General features: G+C 28.0%; 2 protein-coding genes across 2 annotated transcripts; one reads left to right on the plus strand and one right to left on the minus strand.

The window, feature by feature from the left end:
- The first annotated feature begins 3,952 nt into the window (after positions 1 to 3,952).
- Positions 3,953 to 6,604, plus strand: LOC137814586 (beta-fructofuranosidase, insoluble isoenzyme 1-like). Its single transcript, XM_068617399.1, has 6 exons — positions 3,953 to 4,294; positions 4,377 to 5,233; positions 5,356 to 5,514; positions 5,586 to 5,824; positions 5,913 to 6,006; positions 6,116 to 6,604. Exons 1-6 carry the CDS (start codon positions 4,243 to 4,245, stop codon positions 6,293 to 6,295), a joined length of 1,581 nt encoding a protein of 526 aa, XP_068473500.1. The 5' UTR covers positions 3,953 to 4,242; the 3' UTR covers positions 6,296 to 6,604.
- A 2,301-nt stretch (positions 6,605 to 8,905) lies between these two features.
- On the minus strand, positions 8,906 to 10,061 carry LOC137814587 (ubiquitin-ribosomal protein eL40 fusion protein). The gene is made up of 4 exons (XM_068617400.1): positions 9,796 to 10,061; positions 9,521 to 9,710; positions 9,190 to 9,256; positions 8,906 to 9,100 (listed from the first exon to the last, which is right to left on the minus strand). The coding sequence occupies exons 1-4, from the start codon at positions 9,896 to 9,898 to the stop codon at positions 9,074 to 9,076; spliced, it is 387 nt and encodes a 128-aa protein (XP_068473501.1). The 5' UTR covers positions 9,899 to 10,061; the 3' UTR covers positions 8,906 to 9,073.
- Between the last annotated feature and the right edge of the window lie 1,096 nt (positions 10,062 to 11,157).

Raw genomic sequence — 11,157 nt, forward strand, 5'->3', positions numbered from 1 at the left:
TTAATTTCTAATTTTTTTTTATTTAATAATTTTTTAATTAATTTTTATTTTTTATTGTATATGATCGACATTATATTATGGATTTAATATATATATATATATATATATAATTTGTAATAATAATTTTTAAATTATTTATTAATGTTTTGAGTTAGAGAATACATTATTCAAAACATAACTAATTAGATTATAAATTTAGTAACCAAAATTTTAATAGCTAATTATATATAAAAAATATTTATTAATAATAAAATTTAATTTAAATATTTTTTTAAATTTTATTTAATGGGTTTTTAGTGACAAGATTAAAAAATATAATATTCTATAATTATGTCGAGAAATAATATAATTTATTTATTTATTTATAGCAATGTTTTTATCAATCACTTAATTTATAATCGTCATAAATAAAGTCTCCGTGTTTTTTGTAATTGTCGGTAACATAAAATTTGACAAGCCAAACTGTTGACTTAATATTTTAATTGAATAAATCAAGTTTACGAGTTTTAATGTCGATAAAAATCTATTTAATAAACTCAAATTAACATATACTATTTTTCCCCAAAATAATAGTAGTTATTGATTACAAAATTATATAATTATAGATATATAAATTGGTTTGCTTAATCGTTGTGATTCTATCAAAATATTTATGGATCAGAAATGAAGTTAATAAGCAAAATAGTTTGCAAACTAAAAATATTGGGATTGAATTGATTTTCGAAACTAAACATCGAAACTCAGTTCATATCCAATTGATTGAGTCACATCAATTTGCCTTAATTACACTCTTAAGGTCAAAACAATTTGTGGTGTCTTGCAAATATGTTGTTTTCATAGACTTGATAGTTAAGTATACTTTTGCATATTGTAATAAATACAATTTTTATTTTATTTTACATGCAAATTATTAAAATAGATAAAATTTTAAAAAATTATTAAAGTAAATTATTAACATGATATGATTTCAGTTAATATTTGATTATAATTAAAATTGTCTCATCTTAACTTGATTTTAGTTCAAGTATGTTGACATGATTTCTATATTTTAATATTTTTTTAAATTTTCATATACTTTGATAATTAATGTGTAGAATTATACCTAAAGTGAAAGATAAATAATATGATTAATAACTTTTAATGAAATAGTTTTGAGGTTTTAAGTCAATTACCTTAATAAAAAATTATGTTAGAGTAGTATTGAACCTTTTCAATAATAGAACCTTTATCATTTCATTTCAATAGTATTATTTGTACACTACTAACAATTTTTTATATTTAGTGAAGCTTTTCAGATAAATGTTTTGTTGGAGTTTACAAAATTTACAGAAATTTATTTTTTGTACGAATTTTAAATTTTTTCACAAAATATAAAAATGTTATAGTAATGATATTGTATTTTAAAGTTTAGGATTTTTTTTACACGAATTATTTGAATGTTAGTTTTCATGTAAAGTCTATCTTAATAGGATTGTTCAACAATAAATATAATTTTTAATGTCATTTTACATGAAATGAATTAAAATACTGATATATTTTAAGTAAGCACTACTCTAATTAAGAAATCGCACCAATAGAGCAAGTGCTCATGATATAAACAACTTTAATTATATTAATGAAATTAATTAAAATATGTAACAACTCACTTGATCTTATGTACATAGAACATATTTTTTTTTTTAAATTAAAATTTTAAAAATATAATCATCTTAATATTCTTAAATTTGTCTTAACCTAATATATATCTTGATGTCCGTAATTAAAAACTTAATCATGTATGGTATGTGAATTAAAGATATATATTTACAAAAATCTTTCTCGACATGTTATAATATATATATATATATATATATATATATATATGTGTCCTCTAATATTATTATATTTTGAGGCCTGTAATAAGTCCATAATTACTAATAATCTGTTTTATATATTTTTATGATTTTGGGACTGGAAAAGAATTTTTGTAACCTTATTTTTTTTTTAATTTGTGTAATATTATTATTATTTATGTAATTGTTGTAATTATTAATTCATGATACCATTATTACAGCGTATAACAACTTGAATTTATTGTTTTAATCATTAATCAAAGAAAATAATAAATGTAGTTGTCAGAAAACATTTACCTAAGTTACGTAATGACATAATTATCTTTTCCATTAACATATATGCATAGATAGATTTGCATATTTATTCTTCTTAACTACCTATTTTTTTAATTTAAAAAGAGTCATATCTTATAAATTTTAATCATAATATAATTTATACATAAAGTTTAAAATATATATAAATTTAGTTTTGTTACATGAATTAAAATAAGTATTTGGTCTCTATTTGTAGAGAGAGAGAATATGCGAAAATAATGAATATAGAAAAACAAGTGGAATTTTGTTTTAGCATATATTTTTGTTCCTATTTTTTATCTGAGTCAGCCACCTTATTCCATTGGAATCTCAATCTATAAATAATGGAATTCACCTTACCTCTCTTCACTCTTCTGTTTCCATATTTTTGTTTTCTGTTTTATTTCTCATGGTTTCCCCCAACTCTAGCACCATTTTTCTCTTCCTTTTATCCCTTCTGTTACTCATTAACAATGGCGTTCAAGCTTTTCATAAAGTATATCCCCATCTTCAATCTGTTTCAGTACTTTCCATTGGTGCACAGCACAGAACTGGATACCATTTTCAACCTCCTAAAAACTGGATCAATGGTACGTACCTTTAAAACTACTTTTTCCCTTCATATTGAGTGCAATTTTCCTTTTTTCTGTAATTATTTAATGTGATTTTGTCTTAGGTTTTTATGGCTGTTTTGACTTAAACATAATTAACAAGCACTTAATACTGGACAATCAATGCACTGCTTTCATAATATAAAAAAAAAATGATTTAAAAGTATCTTTACACCACTAGCATGATACCATATTATAAAGTGAACTTTAAGTCTAATTCAAACCCATAAAACCGGCTCATGAGATTGAGGTTTGCACCAACTTATATACCATGTCGATGTGAGATTTCTAACCGCATGGCTTGACGTGAAATAATAAGCATGGAAGGAACTCTTTTCTAAATAGAATTCAATATTTCTGCATTGAAGATGTCTTAGTTTAACCAAAATTATGGTAACAGTTTCTATTATATATCATCTCTATTTTTATATATCATAGTTAGGTATGATTGAGTAAAACCTAACAACGTGTTTATTTGCTTTTGATATCTCCATACTTTTATCATCGCCATAGGGTATTTAAACCAAAATTTTGATGCGAAAAAAAATCTGTTATAAATTATAATCTTTGGGTGTCTTTGTTGTAAATGATTTTGGAACATCCCTTTGAAGCTTTAATAATCATTTCTCATGCATTAAGTGGTTGTTGATACAGTTAGGTTTAAAGGTATTTGCTTCGTGACGTAGAATCATTGAAATGTACATATGCATGCGTGTGCCTCTTTGCATGGTTTTCTAATGGTTAAAAATGATGCATGCCAAACTATTCTATTAGACATCAAGGAAGGCATATAAAGCTATTTGGGAAAAGTTTGAACGATCTGATCTGACTTATTGAAAAAAGAAAGAAAAAAGTTAAATAAATATTTTTATAAATATTTGTGATATCTCATTATCACAATCTTATTGAACCAACCATAATAATATAAGTCACTACAAAATTCATAGTTTTATATGAGATTGAACCAGTTCTTAATAAAAGTTAAATCCCATACGATCTCTAGTTTGGAGAATATCAGTTTTTGTCCCAACACATCCATGTCGATCATATTCTATCATTCATCCAGTACAACTTCTTAATCATTCTATGGATATCATAATCAGATTACCTGGGAGTAAATACAAACTCATGGTATAAGTAGGTGATACCCCATTTCTACTATAAAAAAATTCTCATGATATATTTATTAGATGGCAAACAGTAGTTTGAAATAATGAGTATTTCTGCATACTCGAATTCCATGCAAACTCTCTGATATGCCTTTCTACAAATTCGCATAAAATTATCCATCAAAGCTGAGAATCCCTTTCTGATATGATTTAAAGCTTAGTAGTTTTTTAATTCGCATCGAATTTAGCAGAATAATGCATAATTGCAACCATTTATACAGTACAATAAAGGGAATGCATGATAGATGTTTGTTTAAAGATCTGATTACATTAACGTGCAATCATAAACATGTTGTACAAAATCTTGCTTAAAAAGCGCTAACTTACTTTGTTTTCATGATTCCTCAATCGCCGGGACGAACGCAACTATGGCAAATAGATCCAAATGGTAAGGCAAAACAAAATCTGATTTTTATTTTATGATTTTTGAGCAACAGCATGTTAAATTTGCAATTTTGCGAACAACACAGGACCCATGTACTACAATGGAATCTACCATTTTTTCTATCAGTACAATCCAAAGGGTTCGGTGTGGGGTAACATAGTGTGGGCCCACTCAGTATCAAAGGATCTGATAAACTGGGAAGCTGTAGAACACGCGATTTATCCATCGAAGCCCTTCGACAAATACGGGTGTTGGTCGGGCTCAGCGACAGTAGTCCCAGGTAAGGGACCCATAATTCTCTACACTGGAGTCAAGGACGAGGCACAAAATCAAGTCCAATGTTACGCTGTACCCGAAGACCCCAAGGACCCGTACCTCCGAAAATGGGTAAAACCCGACAATTTGAACCCGATTTTGGTCCCCGACAAAGAAGTAAACGGCAGTGCGTTTAGGGATCCGACAACGGCTTGGTGGAGCAAAGATGGGCACTGGAGAATATTGGTGGGTAGTAGAAGGAAGGAAAGAGGAGTGGCTTATTTGTACAGAAGCAAAGACTTTAAGACATGGGTTCGGGCCAAACACCCGCTCCATTCCAAGGGCGACACGGGTATGTGGGAGTGCCCCGATTTTTACCCTGTTCCGCTAAAAAACAATTTGGGGTTGGACAGTGTGGTGGACGGAAAACAAGTGAAATTCGTGTTGAAAAATAGTCTTGATTTGACTAGGTATGACTACTACACTATAGGAAGCTATGACAAGGATAAGTATGTTCCTGACAACACTTCCGAAGATGGTTGGGGTGGATTAAGGTATGATTATGGCAATTTTTATGCTTCCAAGTCCTTTTTTGATCCGAGCAAGAAAAGAAGAGTGATATGGGGTTGGGCAAACGAGTCTGATACCACAGATGACGATGTTCTTAAAGGATGGGCAGGGATTCAGGTACTCAATTTAATTGCCTTTCTACTGATTTATTCTTTAAGAACTTAAGATCCTATTGATTTGATGTGGAAATAGTTTATACACCATGTAATTTCAGTGTTTTTGTGTGTTAAACTAATCAGGCGATTCCGCGAACAGTGTGGCTGGATCCAAATGGGAGGCAATTGTTACAATGGCCAGTTGAAGAATTAGATAGTCTTAGAGGGAAAGAAGTTAACATGAAGAGTCAGAAGCTTGAGAAGGGAGTTAATGTTGAAGTAAAAGGAATCACTGCTGCACAGGTCAGATTATGTGTGTTTTTTCAATTGTTTATGAACAAAAGGATATAAAACTATATTATGTAACATTGCAGGCAGATGTGGAAGTTAAATTTTCATTCTCGAGTTTGGACAAGGCAGAGCCATATGATCCTAAGTGGGTTCATGCACAGGATGCTTGTGACCATAAAGGTTCAAAAGAACAAGGTGGTGTTGGACCATTTGGGCTTTTGACTTTAGCTACTGAAAAACTAGAGGAGTTTACTCCTGTGTTTTTCAGAATTTTCAAAGATCAAAATAAGCATGTGATTCTCATGTGCTCTGATGCAAGAAGGTTGGTCTAATTCAATTTTGGGATAAGGACTAATTTTGTATCCATTTTCACTCTTTCATTTAAAAGCTAATTGGTTATTTTGGTGCAGTTCCTCTTTGAAGAGTAAATTGTACAAGCCTGCATTTGCAGGTTTTGTAGACTTGGATTTGACAACTAACAAGAAAATTTCTCTTAGGAGTTTGGTATGTGCAAATGTAACCATTGCTGAATTTGGTCTTTGCGTATGACATTTGTTAGCACCAAGACACTAATAATCGATTAATGTTTTTCATTCTGTTAACTAAATGACAGATTGATCACTCAGTAGTGGAAAGTTTTGGAGAAGGAGGAAAGACAAACATATTGTCTCGAGTTTATCCACAGCTTGCAGTGGCAAGTCAAGCTCATCTTTTTGTGTTCAACAATGGCACTGAACCAATCACCGTGGAAAATCTAAAAGCATGGAACATGAAATCTGCTAATATAAAATGATAAAGTATAAATTAATTAGTTTGCAGGAAATAATATACTTTACCACAAAGTTTGTAAATAATTAAAAAAAAGTAAAAACAGTATCATTGTCACATCTTTTTATCACGCAGTGAATTCGCATTCATCCTATCTTAATAAGTATGAATGGGATCATGATAAAAGAAATTGTGATTAGAAGATACTGTGTTAGGTTTTTTATTTTATTCTACTTTGGTAGATTATTAGTTCCAAATTGTACTACCACTCTAGATGGGTATTAAATGACATTAAAGTTTGATTATCTGAATATAAAATAGTTGATATTAAAAACTCGGATCCTACAAATTTAAAAAGAATTACTTTTTCCCTAGCTCAAAAAAGACATAGATTGGACTTAAGTTATTATAAATATTCATAACTATCTTTTACATGTATTCAATAACTAAGAATAAAAACATCTGATCAATTATAACCTAAAATTGTATTAAAATAATTACAAAAATTTAAGAGAAGAGAGTGTGTAATAATATCATTGATCTAAAATATAGTTGTATAATTTTTGTGGGTATAAATTTTTTTTTCCTTGAAACATCTATCATTTGTTTTTAATCTCTATCAAATATTGTTTTAAACTAATTTAAAATTTACAAAATAATATAGAACTACTTTCATTTTATTTTCGAAAGTACAGTGTGTTTGTTTCCATCAATTTGAGTTAATTTATGGATGTGAAAAGGGCAGAGTATTTGTAAAATGATTTCCATCCAACCGTAGATAGAAATGCGAAATAAATCACGATTCTTTCCATCAATTTGAGTTAATTTATGGATGTGAAAAGGCAGAGTATTTGTAAAATGATTTCCATCAAAGAAAGACAAAGCAAACGAGTATGTTATTGATTTATCAGTGCATTTTCTAACTTTCAAAATATATCAAAATTTGAAAGATAAATAAATTTTTATAAATTTCAATTTTTAAAGTATAAATATTTAATTATGTTTTCATTATATATTTGATTAACAATTATACATAATAAAAATAAGTAAAAATTATTTTTAAAAAATTTCAACTAATAAAAATGAATCACATTTTATATATATTTTTATAAATAATTATTCAACAGTAGAAATAATTTAAAAATTAGAATTAAATCAATACACAATATTTCATATTTTATTATTCAAATAAATTTCATATTTTAAATTTAAAAATATACGTTTTATATCTTTAAATATAATTAATCACAATCATCCTATTTTACATAACTTTCCCCGTCCTCAAATTATCACACTTCAACTCATTAATCCAAATATAACATTCAAATTCTCACACTTCAACTCATTAATCCAAATATAACATTAGCTTTTATGTGAGAACTTTATTTCCAAAAAGATTTATGGGTCAAATTTTAAGAACGGTTTTGAATTTTTATTTCGAATAGTAAAGAAATGTAAGTTTTTCGGTGAGATTTAAATTTGAATTTTATGAGTTCAATTTCACTTGTTTTATAGTTTCTTAAAAGAAATAGTCCAGAAATTTAGGACAACTTTTAAGAACTTTATTTATTACCAGTGTTAGAGCAGAAATGACAGTATAAACTGTGGGGTTCATGAACCGTTTGGAAAGGAATTCTGAATTGTGTTTGGTTTGTATAGGTGATAATGAATAAAAGAAGATTTTCAATGATGGAGTGTGTTTACTTTCAAATTATACTTAATTCTATTTACAAATTTTAAAATATTTTAACTCAACAAAATCGTATTCAACCCAACACAAATAATTTTTTCTCACATCTAAAATTTATATTCCCAATTTTTAATTAAATTACACATGCGCACAGCCACTATCTATCATCCGACATAAGAATTTCAGAACTTAGCATGCAGGAAGTGCCTTAAGATCTTTCAATGAAAGAAATTAAAAAACTGAGGTCAAATATTAATTTGAGTTATAATTACCACGTATAAAAATGAATGAAATTTGTAATTTAAAACCATTTCTAGTTGAGATAACAAATTTCATAATTAGATATAAAAAAGCTTTCAAACGAATCAAATCACTCATTGAAGAAAAACTAACATTTCAGATAAAACATATATAGGATTATTGAGTACAAAATAGATAAAAAAAGATTTATGCGGTACGATCAATTACGGTTTATTTAAGAATTTCATCAATTTGTTGTTTTGTTTTACATTATAATAATAACACATTTAAGGCTTTTTACATAGAAAAATATGTTGAATTAAAATTTTATAATAAAATACTTCCTCATTGAATTAAAAACGACATAAAGGATATCTCATTTGTTAAAAAAAAATTAACTATACATTTTACCTAGAAAAGAGATTATTTATATCGATACATATACCCAGTACAGTTCGTCATCTTGAACAAGATGTACAAAAAAATGTTCTGGATGTTATTCAAGAATAATTAACAAAATGGAACAAACCATTGCTTCATCTTTCAAACACAAAAAAGAGGCATCTATGAAACAAAAGGATGCAGCATAATTGTTTTAAGGGTTAAATTATAAAACACTTAAAAAATTATAATCTTCCCTTTCGTTGATCATGCAAACATTTAATGTAAAAAGAACACGAAAACAATGTAAAATGGAAACGGAGCTAATTTAATGTCATCATCATAGCAATATAACTGGCCACTACAAAAATATCCATCAAAACATTTAAAATTAACAATAAGCAAAAACAATTAAGGATAAGTATATAAATCAACAAACCAGTCCCTGTCCCAAATCCAAAACGAAAAGAGACCAACAACCTCAACCAAGATTTACTTGATCTTCTTCTTTGGCCTCAACTGAAAGCGTGAAACAATGTTCAAAACAAATAAGACTTAACCATTCAGAATAATAAAGGTTCAATTGAGAAAAAAGAACACAGACTTACCTGATTACTATGACCACACTTCTTCTTGCGGCAGTTCACAGCCCTTGGGTGCAGACGAGCATAACATCTAACAAACCAAAAACAAAGATTTAAGTAAAAACAAAACTACAATATTATAAGAAAAAGAACAATATGAAAAAACAATTTCAGTATTAACAACAAATAGGAATTTAAGTAGAATGTACCACCCATGAAAATCAACTGTGAATAAGACACAGTCAACAAAGTAGAGATGGATTTAATATAGGGAACAATTATAACCCCTCTTGCATGGTAAAGAAATAGGGGATAAGTTATTGTCCCATAAAAATATAGATAATAGAGCCCATACTTGCGGCAAATCATCTTGTCTTGGTTGTACTTGCGCGCCAAAGCCATAAGCGAAGGCTCAATGATGCCACCGCGAAGCCTGAGGACAAGGTGAAGGGTGGATTCCTTCTGAATGTTGTAATCGGCCAAGGTCCTTCCATCTTCCAGCTGCTTCCCAGCGAAAATCAAACGCTGCTGATCCGGTGGAATACCTGAGAATTTATTAAATGAGGATTTTTTAGGTTACGGAAAATTGAAGTTGGGATGCGATGAAAGGATTTTGGAATGGTGTGTTACCTTCCTTGTCTTGAATCTTGGCCTTGACATTGTCGATGGTGTCACTGCTCTCAACCTCGAGGGTTATGGTCTTCCCCGTTAGGGTTTTCACGAAAATCTGCATTTTTGCTGCTCCCCTGCTCTGCTGCTGCTGTTTCACTATCTTGCTGAGGAAATGCTAAAACAAAGATTTTATACTATCCTTTCTAGGGTTTCAAATTACTGAGCCTGGGCCTTGGTTTTTATGGACTGAGGCCCATTGGTGCTAGATGTTGTGTTTTGTTGGGCTGCAATTTAGTTAGCCTGATTAGTGACTAAATTGTTAGGCAGTCAATCAATAAAAAGTATTACAAATATTTATTCATATAAAAATTAGCAATCTTATCATGGCAATACTTAATTAGATAATGATTTAAAAACAATTACACTGTTGATCATTATTTGGTTTAATTCTGTTTGTCTTGTTTTCAACAATTTTTTTTTCATTTTTTTAAATATAAACTTCAGGAAACATGAAATAAATTGAATATAAAAAATGACTCTTTCAGGTTAAGTGATTTTTTTTCAAAGTATTTTTGGTCTATCATTTTTAAAAATTGGATATTAGCCGCTGGATTTTGTCATTTATAAAAAAGAATTCCAATATATTAGAACGTAAAAAGTGGGTGTCACTTATTACTTTAGTCTCATTGACCCCTGTTCGAACCCAAAAGGAACACTTTTTTCTAGGGCATTCCAAATTTTGTAAGCTTGTTAAAGTGCATGCCCGCAAAGTTCCTGAGTTCAATACTTGTTTCATGAATATTATACGATTGAAAATGACATAAATAGGATGAGAATAAAAATATGATGTAATAGATAGGATAATAATAATAATACTATTATAATATAAATTATGTTTAAATGTGATTTTTTATTAAAATTATACAAACATATATATATATAATTATTATTTAATTTTAATACAAGAATAAATAATATAATTTGAATTTATGAGTCACAATAATTATAAATATAAATGCATACAAAATGATATGTTAAATAAAAATTTATGATATAATATTTCATGTATATTAATATAATAAAATTTTACAAAATTTTTTTATTTTATATATTTAGTAACATTTTCTTAAAAATTATAGATAAATTATTCAAGTTTTGTAAAGTTAATATTATGATTCAAATACTTTTTAAATTATATAAATAATGAAAGATATTTTAAAATTTTAATTATCATTACAATTTAAATGAAATATATATATATATATATGTATATATATATATGTGTATATATATATATATGTGTATATATATATATATGTGTATATATATATATATAGAGAGAGAGAGAGAGAGAGAGAGGATTGACACAACAAGTAATAA

This window comes from Phaseolus vulgaris, chromosome 1 (assembly GCF_000499845.2).
Source record: "Phaseolus vulgaris cultivar G19833 chromosome 1, P. vulgaris v2.0, whole genome shotgun sequence".
Lineage (NCBI taxonomy): Eukaryota > Viridiplantae > Streptophyta > Magnoliopsida > Fabales > Fabaceae > Phaseolus > Phaseolus vulgaris.